General features: G+C 44.5%; 1 protein-coding gene across 5 annotated transcripts; it reads right to left on the bottom strand.

The window, feature by feature from the left end:
- Nucleotides 1–554: 554 nt before the first annotated feature.
- Nucleotides 555–25,967, bottom strand: NR4A3 (nuclear receptor subfamily 4 group A member 3; the record flags this gene model as incomplete). Of its 5 annotated transcripts, none has more annotated exons than XM_083709409.1 (8): nucleotides 555–3,698; nucleotides 7,716–7,894; nucleotides 8,565–8,764; nucleotides 14,356–14,528; nucleotides 16,655–16,784; nucleotides 20,295–21,202; nucleotides 23,217–23,348; nucleotides 25,569–25,967. In XM_083709409.1, 6 exons carry the CDS (start codon nucleotides 21,198–21,200, stop codon nucleotides 3,436–3,438), a joined length of 1,851 nt encoding a protein of 616 aa, XP_083565535.1. In that variant the 3' UTR covers nucleotides 555–3,435. The 5 variants fall into 5 exon arrangements, with proteins under 5 accessions (XP_083565535.1, XP_083565537.1, XP_083565536.1 ...); XM_083709411.1 differs by having other exon boundaries at nucleotides 7,716–7,773; nucleotides 25,569–25,888; XM_083709410.1 differs by lacking the exon at nucleotides 23,217–23,348 and having other exon boundaries at nucleotides 25,569–25,906.
- Between the last annotated feature and the right edge of the window lie 210 nt (nucleotides 25,968–26,177).

The following is a 26,177-nucleotide window of genomic DNA, read 5'->3' on the forward strand; positions in this document are numbered from 1 at the left end:
CTGAGTAATCCGAATATTCTTGGGCAGGTCCAATGTAACAGAACTGAGGAAAGTTACTCGCATATAAACAATTTTAACACTGCACAAAATAAGTAAGTCAAATCATGAGGCGTTCCCCATAGCACATTTCAAAAGGAAAGTGGGCTGTACATTTTGAAATACTTTTGGCAATCATGTTTTGATATTAAATATGCGTATTAATATAAGCTTTCTAATTCTTGATTCACTTTAAATAAATGAATTAATAATGAGAAAGCTTATATTAACACACATTCTGCTGGTCAGGTGTGGTGGAATCAGTAGAAACAACTGTTTCTCATGTCCTGGTCAAAGATCATGCATTCTTATGGATGCACAAAAATAATGTGTGTGTTATGGACATTAAATTGTTGAAGTGGTGGTCTAAAAAACACAATCTGCACTTTTGCTTCCCCCACTCCTCTGGCAGGACTTATGATAGCAGAAAAAACTAAGTAAAAAATAAATAAAATGAAAACCCACACACTGCATATATTTCCTCTATACTGAATAGTAAGGTTATCGAGAGGCCGTGCTTTTCAATGCAACAATTTATTTCTCAAGATACGCAAACCAAGTTCCTGCTAATTTTTCAGTGTTCTAAGCTTGCTCCCAGGTTTTAAACCACAGCAGATCTAAGAGATAAAAAAAATCACATCATAATTCAGCAAAATTCAATACAAATAGGGCCTCTGGGGGAAAAGTTAATTCAATTTAATCATTTTAATTTACACTGGATATGTAGAAGAGCATTTCTTTCAACCCTACAGGTTAACACATTCACAAAACAGAAGCATTGCTGTTAGAGGAACAGAAAACTTCTGAAGCACTCTGTTATCTGAAATAGAAATAAAAACAAGGCACTCTCCATTAACAGCTGTAATATTCCTGATTTTAGTATATGAAACAAGGCATGTTCACACTGAGAAGTTTCTAAGAAAATGAGTAGCAGAACTGGCTTTGCATTTCGTTTCATTTTTCACTCTTGAGATTTGTCAGTGACTATCCTGTATGAACAAACTGATCAACTTAAAAAAATAATTATCCATAGGTAACAAAGATGATGTCCCCCCCCCCCCCCAAAAAAATATCACAGGAAATTTAACTGTGGGAATATTTATTATGCCATGGATGAGTTATCCTCACTGTCTCTGAGCCCCGGTAATTTGGACATCTCAGAAATGAACTGAATGGAGAAGGGATTCTGAGACGTGTTTTGAACTAATTCTGTAGCACAAACTTTCAAAAATGTTTGCATTTTATTTGAATATTGAAAATATATTAACTAAAAAAATTCTTACAACTACAAAAGCATATTCTTTCTAATAAACTTCGTTTGCGTATTATAAAAAAAACCCCTTCATATCCCATTTACTGCCAAATGATAACTGTGGCTTGTGAGTCTCCAGAAAGAGAATGAAAGTGAAAAATTAAATTACTGTCAGAGGTTCTTATTACCTCTAGTGAGTTATATATTTCGCACATGTGGCAAACACATTAGCATGCCTTTTAAATTCTCTTCTGATTGGGTGCATGAATTCAAAATCAAAATACGATTGCTTTACAGTTCAACAAGTAAAATTTACCTGCAATAAAAAGCTGTTTCCTCAGATATTTAATCATGCTATTCTGTTTGCCCATGAAGTCAATACTTAAAAAGCAGTAATTTTAAAAATCTCTGAAGGAAAACTGGAAATATAACTTATAATTTAACTTTTCCTGTTGTTACCATTACCAGTCTTGAGAATAATAATGTTTTCCCCCAAAAGCACACCCAAATATAAAGATAAAATACCAGCCTTTTTAAAAGTAAGATAATAACTTGATATCTAGGTTGTCCAATGCATCTATTAGGCAGTTAATTTGGCATCTGTTTGATTGTATAATTTAATTTCTATACAGTTTTTTTAAAAAATACAAAATTACTGTAGACCGTTAACAAAAAAAGATAACGGGGCATGAAATTGACATTCAAAATGTTTTCTTTTCTTCTTCTTTTTAGCAAAATGACCAATGAAATCTCAACTTAATACAGTGCATATAATCTTTTTTTTGTAAAGAACTAAAATATTTAAATATTATTTATGTTACCAAACATGAGCAAAAAATTTTAATATCAAAGTGCTAAATTGTACTGCCTTAAAAGTCACTGCAAATAAAACAGTAAGATAAAGTTTACTTGTGGAAGGATGAATTTTATATACAGCTGGTTAATAGAAATGCGCACATATATGTGTGTGTGAACTACCCACACTCAACTGAATCAGTGTGAACGCACTATTTCGTTGATCTGTGTAACGCGGCTCCCAGGAGCTGGCAGTCATTGCAATAAATACAGGCGAAGTTTTACAATATATTATGCATGCAAATATTTATACAAATAAAGACACTATGCAACAAATAGTTTCATATTAATATAGCATCAACAGTATAAACATACAAAATAGGGAGTACATACACGGAATGTTTAAAATGCAGCCCACTAAACCCATTCTAGCATTTACATTCAGACTATTTTTTACAAGACTTGTTCTTCTTCCAAACTGTCTTGTATCCTTACTAATCAATTTGCTAAATTCAGTTCTAAACTGTAACTTTGCATGGTGCTGACCCTTTCGGTTGCTATGCATCGTGACTTACTTCATAAGAATGGGGCCTCATCACAAATTGCTCCTTCCTGCCTTTCCATCCCCCCCCCCCCAAAATTGGCATGTTAGTAAGTCATGTTACATGGATTCAAAGTTTGGGAAACTTTATCATGGAAGTTAGTGCATGTAAAAACTATGCCCCTCCCCCACTCTTGCTATTTCCATTTACTTTTTATATTAAAATAAATTATAATTAACAAACAAGACTTTAAAAATTGCACTTGACCATGGGAGTTAACAGCCGTTGTCATTTTGCTATATCAGATCGATACGAAACATGAATCAACATTAGAAAAAAAGAGAGAGAATTTTTCATTTGTGCCAGGTTAATGTGCCCTTGGTACAGGAAGTATGCTAAAGGTATAAACTATAAAATACATACTACCTGCATGAACAATTTGCCATTGTTACTGTTTTCAAACACTACTATTTTCAAACACACAGCATCTACAATTTTCTGCTCACCACTTAAGATGAGGTGCTATGCAATAGATTTTTTCCTGCTGGGGTAGCATCGTTCAAAAGTGCCATATTAGTGATTAAAAAACAAAAACTGCACTCAACGCTCCCTCTCTCCAGTTTCCTAGCTCCAGACCTGTAGATACATTTTAGGCAGCTTGCAAGGAAATTCATTAGGCGAAGTCCAATGCTCAGGGCTGGAATTGCTTTTTCCGCCGGTTAAATGAGAGCAGCATTGTTAGCATTAAGTTTTCAGTCTTTTTTTGCCTGCTCTGGTAGACAGTTGCCCTTCACGAGGGTAATTTGAACCTCAGAATGGTAAGGTATCCAGAAACAGTTTGTCAATAATGGAAGGAGGCGGCACCAAATCTTCCAATTTCAGGTAAAAGATCCGCTGCAGTCCGAGGGTGCAGAGGGAGCGCAAGTCACCAAGGACCCCAAGCACTTTGGACTCCACAGGCTCAAAAAGTTGTCCTTTGCTTTGGCAGCTGAAGGCCAAGTGATCTTTAAAGCTGCTCATGATCTTGTTGCATAGCTCATGCACTTTCTTTGGTTCTTTTAAGCCATGTCGTTCTGCAAAGCAACAGGAGAGAACGCAAGTGAGCACCCATGTTTTATGATCAATTTGTCAGCTCCTCTTATTTATACTAAAAAGCTGCTCATTACTAACCACATTACATAGTAACTACAGTACTGAGATGTGAATGTCAGGGTGAGGTGTGGCAGTTAGAGACATGCACTAGACTGGCATTAAACAATTTGACTTTTGTATAAGCTGTTTTTAAGATTGTGTGTAATATATTATTATGAAAAAGCAGGCAATGTTAAATCAGAAGGATTTGCTAAAACAACATATTAAAATAGAATGCAAAAAGGGAGGCGAGAGGAAGTCAAAGGAACAAGTTAATGAAAGGACATTTTGGAAAGTATAATTTTATGTGCTGTTTTTTCTTCTTCTACGCGTTTGATTGTTCATCTTTCTTTCTTGTTTTGTATTTTTTCTTTTTCGTATTTGTGTAGTGTGTAGTGGTTTTTGTTGTTATTGTTATTGTTGAGTCTATTGTTAAAACTTTAATAAATATATATTAAAAAAAGAGAGAGACATGCACTAGTTTGGTTTTAAAACACCACTAATGTCTTTAAAAAATGCCTTCTCCAGTTAAGAGACCAAAATGTTTATGTGGCCACAGGTGAAGAGAAAGGGATCTAGATTGATGTATACATCATTTTAGTGCCATAGTTTCATTGGAGGATTTGATGGCAGAACTGTCACAGAAGGTGTTTTGGAGATCTCCCAGCTTCCCTACCAGTTGTGAATACTCTATAACTATGGCAACCATTATTTATTCAGTGAATTCAAGTGGAGATCAATATCCACTGTGAGCTCCATCAGTGCTAGGCCTGGAATTCCATCAGGAATTCAGACACTCTTCTAAGAAATGAAAAGCACCTCAACCAAGCTTTGCTATTTTGATTATCTTCTACTTTTTGCAGCTTATTTACCTGTAAAAAGGGCTGGAGAGAAAGCAATCTCCAAGCCAGATATTTCAGGGCTGGGAAAAAAAGATTTTATTGCGTTGTTTAAAGCGCTATATTAGAAAACCCTGAATCTTAAGAAAAGCTTTCACTATACTCCACCTTCCACCAAACTTGTGACAAACGGTAGGTGGTAACAGATATGGAAAACATAAGAAGGTCCTTCTAGGCCTTTATAAGGTTTTCTGGAGAAGCGTCCAGGAAGCCCATCAACTGGAGAGATAGCCCTCCCTGACTGTTGCTTTCTCTCTCCTGCTAATTGGTACTCTGCACCATATTGCCTTGGAAGAGAAAGTTGCGCATCGAGGTCCCCCAGGCCACCCCAATAACTCACACTTCACACATCAATTTTTGTTTAAGGTTTTTGGCATGAATTTGGCCACAACTTTATTTAAATACACACACGTGAGTGGTTGCTTAGGCATTGGTTACGACTATCTGTCCTTGCCCAGGGACAGAACTGACTTCCGGATTCCAGCGGAAGCCGGTCAGGGAAAACAATATTGGGGAGAAGTGAAGCTGGGCCTCAGTCCCTCACTTCTCACCCTCATGCTCCTGGTGGCTTGCACGGCCCAAGTCCGATGCCAGGGACAAGGACGAAAAGAATGGCAAGCCCCTGGATTCCTTTAACGGAATTCCCTTTCTGCACCACCATTGGAGGGGTAGGCACTTACCCCTCCACCAACCAATTTGAACCAATGCCTAACCGCAACCTTACAAGTTGTGATGATTTGCTACGCAGTAGTCAAAAACCAAATGGCAACAGCCAATCAGCCAAATGGACAAAATTCCTACCAGGCCCCTGTCCCCAAAGCAGGCGACCCCATGACAGGCATAGCAAGGTCAGAGGACAACGAAGCCCCCCCCCCCCTTTTCAGGGAAGGTGGGCGGGTGATCCGGTGCACGCAGCCCAAGAGAAGGCCCCAGGCTGCGAGCCCTGCATTGAAGACCTCTGACCCCTCCCACACTTTAGCAACATAACATTCTCCCCAATCCCAGCATGTGGCCAATTTGCCCAACAACAGTGGGGTGGCCTTTTTGGCCCCCACCGCAACATGTGCTCTCTATTGTGGAGAACACGCTTTACCACGTTTTCTTTTACAGGGACAGTAAGCCAGTGGTCCATGAGGCTGGAGGTGACCTGCCAAGAAGTGGTTGTCTGAGAGAGAGAGAGTTCTGAGAGGCTGCATGTCTGATGAAGTGTGTGTGCTGCATGTAAAGTGCATGTGCACGTCTGCAATGGCCACCCCCACTGCTGGCATGGAAGGGTGGCTGGCAGCCCATGTGGTCTAGCCCTCGGGCCAGAAAAGGACAGCCTCCCTTGCCCTGGGAGTCATTCCAGGGGGAAACTTCAATCCTGTTGCTGCTCCTGGACCCCTCTGCAGCTTTTCATACCACAGTAAAGGTAAAGGGACCCCTGACCGTTAGGTCCAGTTGTGACCGACTCTGGGGTTGCGGCGCTCATCTCGCTTTATTGGCTGAGGGAGCCGGTGTACAGCTTCCGGGTCATGTGGCCAGCAGGACTAAGCCGCTTCTGGCGAACCAGAGCAGCGCACGGAAACGCTGTTTACCTTCCCACCGGAGTGGTACCTATTTATCTACTTGCACTTTGACGTGCTTTCGAACTGCTAGGTTGGCAGGAGCAGGGACCGAGCAACGGGAGCTCACCCCATTGCGGGTGACTTCCTTCTGATCGGCAACTGCCAACCTTCTGATCGGCAAGGCCAGGCTCTGTGGTTTATTCTTCTGCAAATGGTTTTGGGAACCTAGGGGCTTTGCTTGTTCCTGGAGAGTAAGACCTAGAAGCAGGACCCTTGTTCTATATGAAGCCACAGACAAAATCTCACTTAGAGATTTGGGCAGGGAAGGCATCAAGATTCTGATGCTAGGATTGCTTCCATGCACCCCCAAGGAGACAATGGAAAGCATGGGTCTCTGCTTCATCTATTGCAAGGGATACAGCAGGCTGAAGCTTTATCCATACAAGGTGGACCTGTTAGTGGGCTCATGGTCTGATTTGGGTTAGGAGTCTTGAACGCACTCCCCCTAAAGAGGAGTGGCTCACCCACAAGCCATGCGCCACGGGAAATGGCCTCCCAGCGCCTGCTGGGCAATAAAACTCTTCTGCAGGGAGTGTTGCTGTGTTACGCATTTCTTGCCTGCTACACAATTCCAAATGAAAGTGGCAGGATTTGGCCCAAGATCAGTAGAGCTGAAATCCAGGACTTATTCCAACGTATCATTGATTTCACAGGAATTTAGGCAGACTAACTTTGATCAGGACTGAACACAAATCACATTCTTAGCAAGAAGGCCCTTTCTCCAATGAAATATTTACTGCAGCCTATGATTTTCCCCTGACTGAACACAAAGAAGTATCCGTTAACGAATAAATAATGTCAGAAATGGGAAACTCACAGGACTGAGAACGTGTAATGCAATTTTTCGGCAAGTGAAATATCACAGAGAAAATGATCTCATGGAAAACATAGCAGTAAGGGCTTTATGAACTGGAATAATTCGCTATTGCAACTCTTGTCAGTCTAGCCTTTGCAAGCATTTAAGACTGACATGGGACGCGGGTGGTGCTGTGGGTTAAACCACAGAGCCTAGGACTTGCCGATCAGAAGGTCGGCGGTTTGAATCCCTGCGACGGGGTGAGCTCCCGTTGCTCGGTCCCTGCTCCTGCCCACCTAGCAGTTCAAAAGCATGTCAAAGTGCCGGTAGATAAATAGGTACCACTCCAGCAGGAAGGTAAACGGCGTTTCTGTGTGCTGCTCTGGTTCGCCAGAAGCTGTCATGCTGGCCACATGACCCGGAAGCTGTACGCCGGCTCCCTCGGCCAATAAAGCGAGATGAGCGCCGCAACCCCAGAGTCGGCCACAACTGGACCTAAAGGTCAGGGGTCCCTTTACCTTTTTAAGAATGACATATCTTTTTAGAATATTGTAAAAGTGGATGGGCACTTACTGAAACACCTTATTATGTCTAAAAAAATATTTGCAGATTTTTTTTTTAACTCAAGAGATTTTTTAAAATTGAAAGTGCTCTTACCTGTCATCATACTTAGAGCTGATAAGCATGCTAAGGCTGGGATGTCAAGGTTGAGGCTCTGTAAATTTAAGGAAAAGTCTTTAATTGAGTCGAGCCACTCCCCAAATCCACGAAGGCACTGAAGTCTATGAAGCACAAGTCCATTGCAGAAAACAAATTTATCTTCAGCAGTGTCAGATCTTGAATGTAAAAAGACACACATTATGAACGTTGTTAGAGTGGTATGTGCCATTGTTAACAGCACATCATTTGCACACTAGTACATGTTTACTTGGAAAGAAGTCTGAATAAAATGGATTGGCAAGACTAAATCTTTGGGGCAGGTCTACAAAAACAGCCGATCACATAGTAATCTCATTTCAGCTGAGTTGCAAATCCCTGAAAAAAACATGCAAGAACCCTTCTCCTGCGCGTCTAATTTTGCGTATGTAGGGAGAAGGGTTTGTTTGTGTTTTAATGGGAGTCCTTCAGTCATGCTTGCAGTAAATGTCTATGGGACACTTCTATCATGTTTGCACTCAACTTTCCTTTACCCACCTCTGCACAATCAAAGCAACTTTTACAAAGTCATGCCAGGAAAAAAAAAACCACACGCAGAGAAGGGATCAAGAATTCCAATTATCCTGGGGAATCTTTTCTTGACTCATAATTTACTTGGCACGCGAATTAAGCCCTTGACCAAGTAAACAAGTCTGACTGACACATGTCAGTCATCCTGCCTATCCCAAAGACAGAGCTCAACTTGCACAGCTATTATAGTTTTAGAAACAACAGAGTTAATGACGTCACAGTTATATTTTAAAATATTAATAAGTCATGACTACTTGACAAAATGAACCTCAGATTTACCTGATGGACATTCTCAATACAAAGAGCTCCAAAAACGCTGATTCTATGAGTAGAGTTTGATCTTCCTTTGGGAGGTCTGTAAATCCTGGGATTTTTTCTGCCCAGACCCTGGATATGTCAATGGAGGCAGTGAGAAGATTATAGAATTGTTGCACATGTTCTGCATCTGTACCTGTAGAAGTCTGCTCAGTGGAACAGTACTAGAATGAAAATTATTTTTGAAAAGAGAAAAGGGGAAATACGTTTTTGAGAAATATCACAGTATTCTTCTTAACCTCTTTTCTGCCAAGCAAAAGCAGATTTATACAAATTGTCAGGTGTGCTTTGTTTTTATATGTGTAGCTCTGAATGCTTATTCTGCACAGACACAGTAAATATGACAATTCATAAGCACCTCAACGCCTAAACCATGTCTCTGGGCTTCCTGACTTACATGAGAATTTTATCAATAAAAAGCATCCTTTAATCAGCCCGCTTTGCTTCCATTACAGTCCCTCTGAAACTAAAATGGTTATAAGAGCTGGCGTGGACTTTATGTATTATTTACTTATATATTTGTACCTCACCCTTTAGCCAAAAAGGCTCCTGGAGCAGTTGCGGCAGTTCCTGCCCTCCTGCTCACAATCTAAGAAGATACAACGTGTAAGGAAAAGGGAGTGGGAGGGAGAAGGGGAAAGCAAACTCCAGTTCTTAAAAGTAGAGATTTGGAAAGGCAAGGGAGATCTGGGTTTAACACCCCTGCATGCCCATAAAGTGTACTGGGAGACTCTGGGCTATTGGCTCAAACTAATCTACCCCACAGAATGACTGGTAGTATAGTACTCCAAGAAACTAATCTAGAACATGATTTTTTCCATCAAACACTTGACAGGGCTGGCCCCAAGACATTTTGGCACCTGAGATAAACCACAGAATGGCACTCTCCTCACCCGGGAAAAAAAGGGGAGTGAAGATCTTCATCAAGAACAGGGGTGGGTGGGTTTGGCCTCCAAGGAGCACCCTGCAGCTGCTGTGGCGCTGTAGTGGGTGATCTGGTCTTTGGAGACCAGATCTGCCGCCCCTGTGGATCCTGCCATCTGAGGCAGTCACCTCACCTTGCCTCATGGGCAGGCGGGCTCTGCATTCGCATCGCTCAGAAGGGCCATCAGACATGCTCTTTTATAACAATGTGAAAGTGATGTTTGAGCAAGTGCGTACTAATGCTAAAATGTTGAGGTGGAAATGCACACTGTGCGTTACCTGGGTTTTGCTTTGCCTAAAACCCCATCTCAAGTTCTCTAAATTTGTAGGATCAATTACTTTGTGGGTTGTGGGAAAGTTTTCCTGATCCCAACTGCAGCAGCCAGTGCCAAGGGGAGCTAGGAGTCCAGGAACGTCAAGGAAAGCCACAGGAGGACTTAGAAGAATGATGTCACCATTCCCCACATCCCATTTCCTTCAATTGCTTGCAGGTCAGTTCCCATCATCTTCCACTATCTCCTAATTCTTCATCTCCACCTTTTAAAAGCATGTTCTACTACAGCTACAGGATATACAACTGTGAGGCCAAGCTATACTGCGTACCGACAGAGTTGCCAAAGAAGTTAATCTAAAGTGAAATTCAGGGGGAAATCTGGAGGATTCCACTCAGGTGAAACTTTTGTACGAATGTCAAGGGAAGTTAAAAGAAAACTGGAATGACCTGAAACATGTTTGAAGGGCAGGGCTGCACAACTAATTACTGCCATATTTAGGGGCAAAGGCCCGCTTCAGATTTCTGCTTGACAATATATTTTTGTCTGAAAGTTTTAAAAACAACTTTTCACAAATAATATTTCTTGACAAACATGTTAGCATTCCCATTACATTGCTGTAATTTGAATAAAGTTGTGGCCAAAATTATGCCAAAAACCTTAAACAAAAATTAATTGTCAATTGTGTTTTCCTTTGGGGGGTGTCTTGGGGACCTCGACGCGCAAATAATATTTCTTGACAAATATGTCAGCATTCCCATTTGATAGATCTACAAACAGGGGCTTGAATACTTAATCAGAGATGGGGAGCCTGAAGCCCTCCAGAAATCACTGGACTACAACTCCCACAATCCCTGACCAATGACCACCATGGCTGGTGCTGATGGGAGTTGGAGTTCTGCTGGACAAGTTGGTTAAGTGGCCTTCATGTTTACATTCCCCATCCATTTTAGGACTCCACGGTTAAGCAGGGAATATATAAACGACCTGTAAGTTTGTATGCCAGGATGACAGCTGGATATGTATTGTAATTAGCGAGTGTAAAAAAATTAAGTGGCTGGGGAGGGGGGTGCTACAAAAGAAACGTACTGAAATGCATGTATCCTCTTGTGTCTCCAAGAGGGTTGCCGGGTTCTCCCCCAACCATGATGCCTTTTTTTATTTTTTAAAAAAACTTGCTGGCTATATTTGTTACTATTGTGCCTCTTTGTACTGAATTTTACTGGCCTGTGACCATAATAAATTGCTTGCCTAATATATATATATATTTTCTAAGCAGATAAAAGTGATACTTGTTATCAGCACAGCTTCTATGCAGGTTGAACTTGAAACCTAAATGCATATGTGCAGTGGCAGAGATTAGTGCTGCTGTTACTCTCTTGCCGCATCCTTCCCAGGTCCCATAGCTCCTCTTCGCCTTTCTGCTGCCATTTGCAGAATCTCAGTCCCTGCCCCCTACAGCAGATGGGGGGTGGGGGGAAGAGGGTGACTAATGAGATCTGGGAAGCAAGGGGTGGGTGGCAAGAACTCAAATGCATTAATGGTAAAAGGTGTGATCTCTGGTTTGCAAGTTGCAACCTGGCAGCCCTGCTAGTATCTTTTGTCCTCCCTAACCAGTAAAAATAGTGCCACGAGAAAGAAAGAAGCACAACTGAATTCTTGTGAACTAAAGGCAATTTAATGTGGAAACACAGCAAAGTTGTTGTTTCTTGTTTTTAGTCTCCCTCCTAAAGAGTATTACCAGCCAAGAGGCTTAACAGTGCAGGTCCCCAAAGATTCTGGGGCTTCAGAGGCCCATCCAGCTCCTGCTGTCTACCATGGTGTCAGCCCTTAGGCTGAATGCACCAACCACTCCAATAAACGGCAGGTGGTGCTCGGAAACTTTAGTGGAGATTGTGTCTTGATTGAGAGTATATCTGGTGTAGAAATGTCTTGCAGAAATTTTATTAATTGTATATAAAAGGAAGGGGAGTTAAAAGGTTGCCAACTGTTTATCAGAGAGAGAGAGAAACTGATTAAAATAAAAAAAACCCACAAATGTGGCCCAAGGTAGCATATTGTCTGTTAAGTATGTCACCAATGTAAACATCAGAAAAGTAAATGTAAAACTTCTGAATTTAGTTCCTACTAAATTGGGAGGATTGTGCCTGTCTCATCTGCCAAATTACTAATGAAACTTTAGGCTGTCTATGTTTGCTTGATTTGATATCCTTAATAATCCAAAAGTATATTTTAAGTTTGTTGTTTTAAAAGGAAGGGGAAGGAATTCACTCCCAAAAGGCTGAGTTATGTTAATCATATTTTGTGGTCCTTAGTCACAAGTCTTCCCTCCAGTTCAGTGAGTTCAGTGCAATGCAGTTTGCGGCACACTGTCCTGTGACTGTTGCGGTAAAGGGCAGTATAAAAATACCTAACTAAACAAACCTCCAGCTGGGACTCACTTTTGGTTTTCAAGCCTGACTGTGGGGGTATATATTGCCCAGGGGGCATTTGCAGGATAGAATGAGCAGGTTGAGAAGGAGCTCAGTCTTTCCCTCCTGCCGGTGGTCCCCTGCAAATGCTGTCATTTTGACTCTAGTGTTATGAAGGTAACACAAGGTTTGAAACCCTGGGTTTAGCGCCAGGCAAACACTCCCTGTTAATTTATCATCTCCCAAAGTCACTGCATGGGCAGAATTCTCACTGAACTCAACAAGAGTTTTGTCTGAATAAAAAAATGGTTTAGGGATAGATTCTTATCGCCTTGATGCAGCTCATGTCTGAAATGGAGTTGGAACCATGTAAAAACAGGTGGGAGACCTGAATGAGGCCTGATGCCCTTGAAAGGGTTTCCTCCTAGTGACTGCTTTTTGAAAGCCAGTTTCTAAATATACTGTTGCTATGGGTTGGGTAAGCTAATACCAGCCCTAAAACATTAGCAGCAAGTCAAAATAAATTCAAGCATAACTGTATAGCATCTAAGGATCATCAATTCAAGTTATCTAGGATGACTCTGGCTCAAAATACTGGCTGGTCATGAAACTACTGTTGTGTGTCCACATTGATTCTGCAAAGTATTTAATAAAGATGAACCAGCCCTACGTAAGGCATGTGGAAAAACTGGGCAAACATATTTAGCCAAAAGTTAAGACTAATCAATAGTTAATATTAAATGAACTTTATTTAACAAAATTTTGCTAAGCTGTGCTGACTGCTTAAAGTTTATGTACCCAGGTAAATCTAAAATGCTGGTCAGCAATATGATTTTGGAACAAAATATTGCCAATTAAAACATAATCAGCATGTTTACACACGCTTCTCAACAAGAGTTGCATTCTGCAATAGGACTCATGAAATCCAGCTGAAATCTTAAGTGCTCACTCTCAAACTACTTCTGTGTAAATAGATGCTCCACCAAAAAAATATCATGCATTAGAACTACACAAAAGCAGCAGATACTAACCATCGTGAGTAAAATACAAAAAAAATTTATTCTCCAATCCCCCAAAATTACTTGGAAGTAGGCCCCACTGATTAAGTTAATTGGGAAACATGTTTAGGTTCTGGGTCCCGCTCTCCACCCCCAAGGCAGCTTTAACTATTATTTGTGTACATAACCAACTTTAATGCTCCAGATTGCAAACCATCCCAAATGAAACACGCCAAATGAAAGCATAAAATTATGATAAGATTTATGACTAGGGATTTGTCAAGCGGTGGGCTATCTTTTCATTTCGAGGTGATGGCTTTTCACTTCAGAAACAAAACATCTTCCTGAGGTCAGAGTCTCGCTTTCACTTAAGATACAGGAAGCCCACAACTTACACAGGGGTTAAATTCTGGGCATGGTGCCTAAAGCCAAAATCACATACTGTATAGTCAAAACACATTGGATGTGGGTGTGATTGCTAAAGTCTTTTCACCTGGGTGCCACTCGCCCCCTTTCTAATTCTTTTATTTTTATTCTTATTAATTATTTTTTTAAAAATTTGGCCACGTGCATAAAGCTGAATGCGCACAAGTTAAATGTGCCTAAGCTGCGGGCTTACTGTATATGGAAATTTTGAAATGGTGGAAGATTGGGTCCAAAAGTGCTGGATGATGTACATGAGAAACCACAGGAAAATTCCAGTCTTTCTTACTCCTTGGTTCTAACCACAGTTACTAATTGGATATAAGGGGACTTACTTCCAAGTAAAGATGCAAATGACTGGACTGAAAGACACTTATGATTCACAAATCATTTAAATTAAATGGGGTTCCTTTTGTTATTTTCTACTCTTTGTATTACAGAATCCTGCATGAAGCCCTGACCAATTTCAGGAATAAAATGAAACCATTCTGCAGCATTGCTGCAACTACAGACAACTTCTGGCAAAATGCTATACAGTCACAAAGCACCCATTACTGCGGCCAGAAACCACCCACTTGTTCTACCTGCATCCGGTATTTGCCGGTATTTCATACATTAAAACACAACCGTTGATAAAGAATCTTATGTATCAGCTGGCCAAATATATTTGCTAAAAGCCATTGGTCATCAAAAAAGCTAATTCTATATAGAAAAGCACAAAACCTACTCTGGAATAATCAAGCTCTCTGGGTGCGGAATCGGATAACGCTTGCACAAGAGCATTCATCATACTGACTGGAGGAGAAGGTGGCGAGGGCTGAGGAAGCTCTGGCTGCAAAGGGCTCTTTGGTTTGGAAGGTAGTCGGCCTCTTCTCCCTTTCAAACTGTCGGTACGGACAACTGATCAAGCAGGAGAGAAAACAAAAAACACACACCATCAGTCTTCAGAGGCAAATTCCAACAAGATACACGTGAACATTACACGGCCAGCTTTTTGCCTAATTAATACGAGGGAAATCAAAGCAGACAAGAAAGCTCTCTATCGATCTCCCTTCCTTAAACATGCAGTTTTCAGTTCATAGCAGTTACACAAACGGAGATTATGTAAAACAGCAACAACACTTATTGTACCAATAGTCAGTATTCACTAGAGCACTATCCTGTCTATTCTGTAACATTTATAGGGGGCAGAGATTACAGGCATTATATGAGTCTTGCATGATTTAAATTTGTACATGCTTGATTGTCATACGTAAACCACAGGACTGCTAAAAACGAATACCTTTACATTTGTAATTAGCAGTAAAGATACAAGAGATAGGCATATATAAAAATGAAATATAATATTGACAAATACATCTTGTAACTGACTGAAAACATGAACTAGATGGCAATTCACTTCTCTGTATTAATGATTTTAGATAAAACAAGACTGTCAACAATTAAACAGTTTTACAGAGCTCTTTTTGATACGTCTACTTAGAAGTTAGTCCCAATGATTTCAATGAGACTTACTCCCAGTTAAGCATGCACAGGGCTGCAGCCACACACTTCCTGAGTAAATGCCACTGAACCCAATTGGGCTTACTTCTGAGAAGACAGAGTGCTGCATATTAAGCGTCTTTATTTTACTCCTTTCCCCCAAGGAGCCTGACATGGTGTACATGATTCTCCGCCATTTTATCCTCACAGCAACCCTGAAAGGTAGGCTATGGCGAGAGATTGTGACTGGCCAAGATCGGGGATCTTAATGACTGGATAGGGAACTACCAGGTCCTAGTCTGACACTCGAGCCAGTGGCTCTGACAAATTATTTGCTTTTCAACTGATTGAATAATACACATAAAATTCAACCCTCAGTATAATTATTTTAGATACAAATGGGAGTTAAAAATAGCATCCACACATAAGTGGAGGAAAGCCAAATATTAAATTGCCATTGCCTTTGGTGGGAACACATGAAAGGGCTTTTTCTGTGGTGGTGCCCTGTCTGTGGAACTCCCTGCCCCAAGGGGTTCGGTTATTCTGCCTCTTTATTTGTGGTTCTGCTGACAACTGGTAACTTTTTTTTTTTTTAAAAAAAGCTTTTGATTCTCTGGATATATTGCCTGTCAGCAACTGTGTCAGTGGCCTTAAAGTTAGCCATGACTAACTTGTAAGTCAGTCTACTGATTTCACTGGGTCTTCTTGGAGTATGACTTAAGCACCCTTTGTGCCTCTGCTGCCGTTTTTTAGTTTTGCTCATTTGTATTTTGTTGTTGCATTTAAATCATAAGGTGCCCTCAGCAATTCCTTTGTGTGGGGGATGTAGTTTATTTTCTAATCAACAAAACAAATAACATATTTTCTTGGAAATGTCCTTTTACAGGAAAACACCAAAACTAAACATAGCATTTTAAAAAAACAAAACCCAAATCACATTGATTAAAATGTGACCTCACCATTTCAAATTAACCCCAACATTAATTTATTAAAACTTCTACTGATAAATCTCTATATTTAATGGATAAAAAGGCTTGCAGCCCTGAAACACTGTTATCAATTATGATAGCAAAAAGGATCTGCTTGTTTCGTGTCTATAAAGTATCTAATAATTTTGAGAAAAGGAAAGTGGCAGTATTTACATGAATTTGATGAGTGTGCAATGCAATAAGCCCCATTCAACATAGCAGAACTTTTTTCTAACTAGGCTATGTATAGGATTGGGCTATTCAAATAGAGGGAGAAGACTCAATGAATCAAGAACTATGTAAAACAGCAAGGAGAGCAGACTAAATAATTGGTGTGGGAAACCTTCCTTTTAAAAGTTCTACTTTCCTGCTCCCATATCTAAAGAACCTCTGAAAAATCCATGTTATTTGGAATAAGAGCCCCAAAACATCTGTTGTAAAGTCATTATTACGCAACATGTAAAAACAAAGACATTCACTGTTATTTCTAAAAATCACAATTCCTTTAGGGTCCCTCCTTTTGCACTCAAGCCGTTTTGCAGTATGATGAGTAGGCTAATAATAGCAAACTCTTACCTTCTTTTACCATGCCGACACTGAGACACTTCTGAAATCGGCAGTATTGACATCTGTTTCGACGGCGCTTATCCACTGGGCAATTTTTATTAGCCAGGCAAACATATTTTGCATTTTTCTGAACTGTCCTCTAGGAAGATACAATGCAAGAAAGAGTGAGCCGGGACCTGACAAGTTGCATTTTAATTACAGTGTGAAAAGTGACAGTGCAATTCACATAATTAAATAAAATTAATTTCCTAACACACTAGCCTCCAGGAAAAACAATTTTATTAGTGTTAGCTACTGACAATGAAAATCGACGGTGGCTCAGAAGCCGGGCTCAGGAGACAGCCAACTCCTAAATGATAAAATCATATCTGAAATTACCAGGTCATCGCATCATACCTTTGGGGAATGTATTATCTGGGCTTTTAATATTCCTCTGAGAACAATTTTTACTTGGTTCATTCCCCTGATTATTACTGACCTTATTAAAATAGAATCAAAATTACCTGAAGATTGATCTCTCTTGCTATCAAGATAACTGGTTTAGATTTATCTCACTACTTCAATTATTAGATATCAAAATAACTGGTTTAATTCATCATTGCCATAAACAAAAAATATATAAAACGCAAAGAGAAGCAAATGTACAATATATAAATCTGTAAGTTAAATTATACAAGTATTACCATGGGCTCACAACAAAATTTAAAAAATAGGGGGCATGATTCAACCAAAGTTAGGTACTTTTCAGTCAAATTTATTTGAATGGGAGCGTTAAGCTGAAGTCCTTTTCTCATACATATGGGTTTTTTTAAGGAGTTAACTGTCTATGGTTAAATAATGTTTGCATGGAATTATTTTACTATTTTTTCATTCTTTTGTTTCTTGCCTGCCCTTCACTCTAAAATCCCAGGATGGGTTGCAGCATTGAAATACAATATAAAAAAATTTTTAAGCAACTTTCAGCCATAAATGCAAGGTGGGTCATAAAAAACACACAAACCTCAAGTATTAAGATTAAACTTGGGTTTTGTTAAATGTGAGGAAAACAGATACTGTAATGTATTCAGACATCTAAAGTAAAATGAAAGGGGTTTTTATTTCCTTCTAATAATATTACTTATTACTTTAACCAAGAGCTGAAAAACAGTGAAGGCTGCAATTCTGTCTGGAAGGAAGCCCCACAAGATCCGATAGTACTGACGTCTGAATAAACATATAAAGGATTGCTATGTGCTTGTCTTTATATAACAGCATATTTTTAAAACCTAGTAGGTGACTTTGCTATACTATAACTTGCACATTATATACTGGGTGTGGGAAATTCTTGCTATAAAGGAACCAAGTTTCAACTGTCTAAGGGAAGATTTCTGTGGTTTATTGATAGATAAAAATTTATTGTCATTGTCCGTATATACACAGTATACACAACAACGAAAATCAAACACCCAAGACCGGATTCACATACACATTCGCACGTATCTCCAACACTCTCATCCTATTCAGACATAATCTATTGCAGGCCAAAATTAGGGCTTTAACAGCAAAAGCCTGATAAATATGCTGCAAATATATTATCACTAAGTAGTGACCATAATATAAAACATGTTTCCAACAAAGGCAATAGGAAAGCAATTGATCCCTTCAGTTGATACAGGCTCTAGGAAGTTTGGAGCTCAAGGCATGGCCAATTTCTTTGGGCATGTCCTACTGAAATGAGCAGAAGATTACACCTGCCTCTTCCTCTCAATGGACATGCAGAAGAGAGCTCTCTGCCACATGTGTCCCTTGACCCCAAGGAAAAACAGGGCAGGCTGACGTTTCAGTATCAAGAGCTAAAGCAACCTTATACATCCTCAAATACACAACACAGTCTGAAAAACAAGTCAACCAACATATTTATGGAAACATGATATGTGAAACTGTGTATAGCACACACAATTTGTTTCATATATATCACATTCATTTAACGTTTCAAGAGCACATCTCTTTTCTGTCCTATTAGAAAATACAGGTCTGTGTTTTGACCCTGAAACTGAGCCTGAGAGAGGTGAAGTGTTCTCAGCCTAAGGCCACTAGGCTTAGTGAATTTGAAGAGAAAACTCTTAGACGTATTTGCCTGTTTCCCTACACTGAGGTACAATCCTTTACCCGTTCACCTCACATGCTGAACATGATTTGCAGAACAAGTCAACCCACATACTTTATTATACACGAAACAAAGGTGGTGTATAATAAAATATATAAAATGTATATAATAAAAATATAGATATATATTTGTATAATGCATTTATGTGAGAGAGAGTATTTTCAATATATATCTGAAAGATATATTTCAGATATATTGTCTTAGAAATCACCTGGGACTTAATTTCAAGTCAAGAATAGGATTGCACAGTGAAGGTATTAGGTGCATTCTCTGTGGTTGGCCAGTCTGCTCCATAGGTCGCTTTCAGCAGGGCACTGGTGTTAATCTTTAGAGCCCTGAGCAGTTTGGGACCTGAGGACCATAAGGACTGCCTAATTCCATGTGTTGTTTCTCCTTCATGCTCCAACTACCACCTGAGGCCTTGCTTCAGATCTCTCCACACTGGGAGGAAAGACTGGTGTCAGTGAGCTTTCTCTGCTGATGTGTCCACACTGCTGGGTGAGATTCGGCGGTCCTGTCATTCTACCACTTTAGGTGGTTGGTGAAAAGGCCCCTGGCTTTATAATTAAGTTATTTGCCGGCTTAGTTTTGTATTTATTCAATGGCTGTTTTGGAATCATCAAATGCGCTTTTAGTTTTCTGATATTTTGATTCTGTGTTTGACTTTAATTTGGGGATTATTTGAATCTTACTTTCATATTGTTCCATTACTGATTTGTTAGCTATCTTGCATTTTCCCAGAAAAATCAGGTAGGGCAATTTTAAAAAAATAAATAAATGAACAATGTAAAAGCTTCAGAGCAGACACAATATTCAGCGAAAACTGGTTGCAACCAAGGCCCATGGAAAGCAACCAAACTTGTTCTATTGAAATGTGCAGCTTTTAATCCACATCCACTTAGAAATACCATTGTTTTCAATGGGGCCTCCTCACAAATAAGGCTGCAATCCTAAACACACATAGCAATCCTTAAACCCTCCTTAACACAATGGGACTTACTTTTACCTAAACACATACACACAGATTCTGCTCTCCAAACGCAATGTGTTCTCAGGAAATTGCTAGGCGAATATCTGCATAACGAGTCATGACTTCGAATGCATTCCTGACCACAGACTTTTGACTCCAAAATGAGGAAAAGACCTGGGAAACCCCTCTAAATCCTTGCAAGGAAGTGTGGGGGGTTTTCTTAGTTGTCAAATCTCTCCCCCTCCTACAACCAGGGTTTCTGGAGAAATGGGTGCCGCAACCCAGAAAAACACAAAAAGGAGACTTATTTAAGGCTGCTTATCTGTTTACAGCACCACACACAGGTCTGACTCTTCGAATATCAGAATCTGCATTATGTATAATGAGGTTTGGATACTAAATCCTCGTGCGTGCTCAGATAAGTGAATTTTTGCACAACGGGCATTGGGATAGCAGGCCCTGTGTGTATTGGAGTACACTGCTACTGGCTGAAGGGGAGGGGAGCGCAGAGGGCTCGCATTGGCGGTTCTTACCTTGAAGAAGCCTTTGCAGCCCTCGCATGTCCGCACACCATAGTGCTGGCAGGCAGCATTGTCCCCGCACACGGCGCAAGTGCCCTCCCCTGACGAAGAGCTTCTGCTGGGTGGGGAGGGAAGACCACTGCTGCTACCGCTGCTCTCCCCCAGAAGACTGGAAGCGGCTGCGTTGAGACCCAGCGGCGAGAAGGCTAAGGCGGCTGCTCTCTTCGACAACGGGAGCCCGTATGGGTGGTTTTCCATGGCGGCTTGGCCGGCGGGGGGTCTATCCGATCCCATGGGCAGGCTCAAGGCAGTGGTGTCGTAGCACATGTGGGCGCCGGCAGGTGGCGTGTGGGGCGGTGAATGCTTGAAGTGGAAGAGTGGGAAGCGGCCAGGCCCCGTTTTCATGGGGGCAGCGCTCATCAGGTGGCCAGGGGCCATGCAGGTCTGTGCTGGCGGAAGAGGGGGCGGCGGCGGCTCGTCCCAGGGGGCCTGGTGTGGGGGGAACCCGGGGGTGGTGGGCGTGGAAGGCGGGGACTGCTTGAAGTACATGGAGGTGTTCACAGCCATGCCTTCGTCAGCAGAGGGAGGCAAGGAAGGGTGGTAGCCATGCATCCGACTGTCTTCCATCTTGACGAGGGGCCTCTGGCTTGTGGAAGAGGAAGGCGAAGAGGACTGCATTTGGTATAAGCAGGAGGGCTTGAGCTCATAATTCCCAGCGTAGCCCTCCATAAAAGTGCTGAAGCTGGGCAGAGAGGTGGTGGCAGTGGCACTGATCTCCGCCCCGCTCATCTCCATGGTCAGCTTGGTGTAGTCCGGGTTCATGATCTCGGGGTTGTACTCCGAGCCATAGGTGAAGGTCTGAGCTGCATAACTTGAGCCAGGGGGCGAAGGGCTGTACTGGGCCTGCACGCAGGGCATATCTGCAAGGGCAAAGAGGAAAGGGTCCATTAGCAATGGCTGAACTCCCAAGGTTTCTCATCAGTACTTGTTCCTTGTGTTACTTTATTGCAAGTCCAACTAACCAGGGGCGTAGCCTGGGTTGTCAGCACCCGGGGCAAGGCAAGTAATTTGCGCCCCCTAACCCGTGGATTTGCACCCCCTAACCCATGGATTTGCGCCCCCTAACCCCCAGATGTTGCGCCCGGTGCGGCCAGCCCCCCCCTGCACCCCCCACGCTACGCCACTGAAACTAAAACACATTTTCTGCCTTGGAGATGCTTCAAAATGTGACAAAATGAAACAAATTTTCTACTTGGAAAATACTTCTGTGCGTGGGGCGGGGCGGGCACACGAAAAAGAGACATGCATATGACTAGTGTGCTATCTCTCAGTTCAGTTTCAGGCAATGAAAGATACACAAGTCCAATGGGACTTACTCCAAAGTAACTGGATATAGCATTGCAGCCTGAAAGGTTTTCCACATAAGGAGTTCCTCACATTTGTGGCAGCCCCTCGAATGAATGTGGGAATTACACATCCCATAATGTGCAAAAGTTAACACTGGCTTTCAGGCAGCTGGATCAAGTGAGCAGAGTTACTCAGCGTTTTCCAATGATATAACGACAGAATTCAGCTCCCCAACCCCTTGACTGTTTAAATTTCAGTTATTTTTAATATATCAATCAAGAAGCAAAAGAAGAACTAATAGGCTCTGAACAATTAGGTCCTAATATCCAAGCTGGGAGGGGGCAGGGGAGAAATCAAAATATCAAGACATTAAAAAAAAAAGAGAGAAAAATGAAAATGTTTGTCAGTGGTATAGAAAGGGAGAACATATACCAGAGATAAATGGTTATTGCTGTTGGATCTGCATATTGATATTTTTATAATTTGAAGCTTGTTATTGTGAAGGTAAATCAAACTAGCTTTAACACCAGCAACAATGCTATGATAGCACTGTAAATGCCCATATAAGAATCTGAATAAAACATAATAAATATACCATTTTATTTTCTGTTATTTTCATTGATACTTTAATGAAACTGTGAAAAAGATTAAACAAATGCAATAAAACATTAAATCATCAAGTTTTAGTATCAGTTTTTGAGGACTAAAAGAGACCTTTTGGTAAAAGAGAAGAACATACTGTATGTTGCATATTTATTATGCATGACAGGAGATTTAGGCTTCTTGTTTATTTCAAAATAAATCTAAAGGAACCAAACAAATCCACAATTCTCATAATGGCCTCCCCCATTTAAATAGCAGCTCCTCTTTCTTAATTTGTAAAACAACTTCTTGCTTTCATTTCAATTTTTCCATTAAAATCCATAAATAAATTTACAATGTAAATAGTTGGAATCCTACAAAACATACCAGGCTCTGCTTAGCTTTGCAAATGTTCTGGCAGTTTTAAAGTTGCCCCACTATAAGGAAAGTTGCCCTATAAACAGTTATTTAAGATTTAACATTCATGTTTATAGTAAAATATGTTTTGCAGATTTTAACTACTGGGATTTGCAAAGAAAGAGAACTCAGCCTGCACCCTAAACCCTTACTAAGGGAGTAAGCGCCACTGCAAAAAAGAGAGAGGCTTACTTCCAATAAAAGATGCACCCAGGAGCGTTCTAGCTTCTTTCTGACTGAAAACTACTCCAAAGAAAACTCTCGACTTTAAATTGTGTGCTGCGCATCTAATTTTTCTATACGGCATATATTAGAGGAGGCTCAGAGACCTCTCTCCAAGTTTTCTTTCCTTGCTTTTGGAAAACGCCCTCCAGACCAAGACTGCACCCAGACGAGAAGCCCCTGAGCAAGATCCATGCCTTGGGCAGGAAAGCCCCTTGGCCCGCCCCGCGGCCCCGGTCCGGGAGAGAGGCGCTTTCCCGAAGCAAGCAAAGGGCGCCGCTTGACATTTGGGCGCGCGGAGGAGCCGCGCTGGGAAGGGGAAGCGGGCTGCTCCGGGGAGGCCCCGGCCGGGCTGGGCGCCCTTACCTGGACGGTGACTTGCTGGCCGAATGGTGCGGACAGCGGGCTGGGCGGCGGGGGCGGCTGGCGGGGGCGGCGCTGGCTGGTCGGCGTCGGGCTGGCGGGGGCTCCCCGGAGAGGGCTCTTCCGACCTGGACTCTGCAAGACGGAGACAAGCGAGTCGGCGGGGGCCGCGGGCAGGATCCCGGGGCCGGAGGAAGGGAGCTGGGGAGAGGCGGACGCCTGCCGTCCAGGCAAGTCCGGCGGGGAGCCCTCGAGGGGGACATCCAGTCCGCAGCATCGGCCACCCCCGTCTCTACCCCATGCGCTTTTATTCACGCGAAATGCCAGCTCGAAACCTGCCGCAAGGCTCCCCTGATCTTGCAGCCCAGGCTGCTCTGGACGCAGCCACACCCGACCCAATGTCTGGCCTCGGGTGTCGGAAAGTCCAGGGTCCAAGTGCGCCCCGGCCCGCCCTTCGAGGGGAGTCGGCATGGGGGGGGCGTGTGCCGAGACAGGGGCTCCCCCCGACGCCTGGCTCTCCCGCGCCAGGGGCCAAAGCAAAGCGCCTCCTCGAAGCGCACCTTCGTCTGCTCGAGGGGGGGGGGGCGCCCTTCTAGGGTGGCATCGTGCCCTCGGGGATGCCCACGCGCAGGCACTAAGCGGCCTCCCTGTTGTCCCCGGAGAAGGTCCATTCTGCCCCAACAACCCGGTCGAGGGGGCGGAGGGCTCTCTTCCCCAAAAGAGCCTCGCTTGGCTCCCCTTTCCCCTTCCGCTGGGCGCGCAAGGCACCAACTTTCAACCAAGTTCAAACTGAGCTCCACGCAGCCGGGCACACAGCTCTTCCTGCTCGCGCCCGGAGGAGTCACATCGGGCTCCCCTGAATAGCCCCCGGCCGCCTTGGGGTGGGAGCAGCCGGGCCCGGGCCGGCCCGATCCCAGCGCCAGAAGCTCCCCCGACCCCGGGGCAGCTCGCTCCCACCTTCTCAGCACCAGAGACGCCTTAGGGGACCCAGCCAGCTCCTTGGCTCAGGCTGCCCACACATCAGCTGACGATCAGGGCTGGAGGGGCCGGCTCAAAGTCCCGCGCCCCCTGGAGACTCTCGTCTCTCAAGCCCAAGGCGCCCCTACTTTCTTCCCAAGGACGCGAAGTACTGGGTCCCCCAAGCACCCTGGACCATCGTGCCCCCTGCCCGCCCCCCGGGTTCCTAAGTGGGCAAGGGACGGGCTGGCACCCTTGGCAAGCTAAACAGGCGAGGGGCTGCCAGCCCCCTTCCCTCTTTCCCGGTTAGCCAGAAGGATGGGCCGGCAAGGAGAAAGCAAACTTCGCAAGGAGGAAGCGAAGAAAACCCCGCGAGGTCGCTGAGCCCCCGCCCTCCCACCAGATTACTGCCCGACGGGGTCTCAAAGGACTTGAACACGGCAGGAGAAGCAGGAGTCGGTCCGCCAAGAGCGCTAAATCCGGCGCGCCTTTTTAAAAGCGAAGCGACTCCAGTCCCACCTGTGGAAACCCTTCCTCCGGAGTCCCCGATGGGGGGCTGCTGGCGAGTCCTCTGCCTGGACCCTCCTCTCGAAAACCCGCCACCCTTACTTTCAAGTCAGACACCGTCCAGCCCCTTCTTCGCCCGCCATCCGCCTCCTGCCCCCAGCAGCGTCCACCCGCCTCGCCCCGCTCTTCCGCGCCCCGGACGAGGGGGCACTCTGCAGGGGCGCGGAGGCCGGGCGAAGACCCCCGCCTCCGCCCCGGGGCAAGTCCGCCTCGCCCCCCGAGAGCCCGGGTCGACGCCTGCCGCTGGCCTCGGGCAAGCCGGGAAAGGCACCCGGCGCGGGACCCGCCCAACAACCTGCTTCCGATGGGCCGTCTCGAGCCAGGGGCACGTGCAGGATGCCTGGTCCCGAGCAGCCTGCCTCCGAGGGCGGATCTCGACCCGGGATGAAAGAGGGTCTCTCCGCTTCGCTTCAGAGGCTGGCCTGCTTCTTCCCCACCATCGCAGAGCCCCCGCCAAGCCGGCCGGGTTCCAAGAGCCGAGAAGGGAGAGACCCACTTCCTCGCCGGCCGAAAAGTGCCGCCGCTCCCCGCGCGCAACTCCAGCCTGCCTCTCTCGGCGCCCCGCACCTCCTCCTCCTCGGCCCCCGCGCGCCTCCTGCCCGCCCCCCGCCGGGAAGCTCCGCTGCCCCAGAGCAGGACAGGTCGCCGCCCTCCGGCCCGCCCGAGCCCCCCCCGCGCCATCCCCATGACAACGCCAAGCAGCCGGCGGCGGGAGCGGCGGGCGCAAGCCGGAGCCTCCGCTTTCCCGGGCGCCCCGCGGAGCGAGAAGCCAAGCCCCCAAACTTTGCGCAAGTGGCCGGGCTGGCCGGGGCGCCGCGCTCGCCTACGTACTGGGGCGCTGTGGCGGTTCCGTCTTTACATGCAGTTTGTCCCGCGCCTGGTTCCCCGAGAAGCCGCAGCAGGTGGGCGCTGTAGCGGTGAGGCGCGGCGGGCGGGCAGGGAGCCGGCGGCTCGGGCGAAGCGGCAGTCCGGGGGGGATGCGCCGCCCCCAGGCATGGGGCGCGGCGGCGGCGGCGGCGGAGCGAGGCGCCTCGGGCTCGGAAAGGCCGCCGGGGCGAGCCGCTCCCAGCCCGTCCGCGTCGGTCGGCGGCGAAGGCGGCTCCGGCTCCGGCTCCGGCTCGGGCTCCGCAGCGCGCGCGCCACCTCTCCCTCTCGCCGCTCTCCCTGCGCGCCGCGCGTCATTTATGCGAGAGGAGCCCTAGCGGCCTCTTCATACAGCGGCTGGAATGCGAGACGTCAATCGTGACGCCATGGGAGCCTGACGCGCCTGACCCCCGCCCCCCGCCCCCCCCCCGCGCGGCGTGGGGACGCGCACACACGTGTGCGGGCGACCCGGCTCTCGGGCCGGAGGAGCCGCCAGGAGGAGAGAGGCGGGCCGAGAAGGGGCCAAGCCGGAGCCGTCTTCGCGGGGCAACGGCGCTCAGGGGGTCCGAGGACGTG

Source organism: Podarcis gaigeae (genome assembly GCF_964106915.1).
Source record: "Podarcis gaigeae genome assembly, chromosome: 13".
Taxonomy (NCBI): Eukaryota; Metazoa; Chordata; class Lepidosauria; order Squamata; family Lacertidae; genus Podarcis; species Podarcis gaigeae.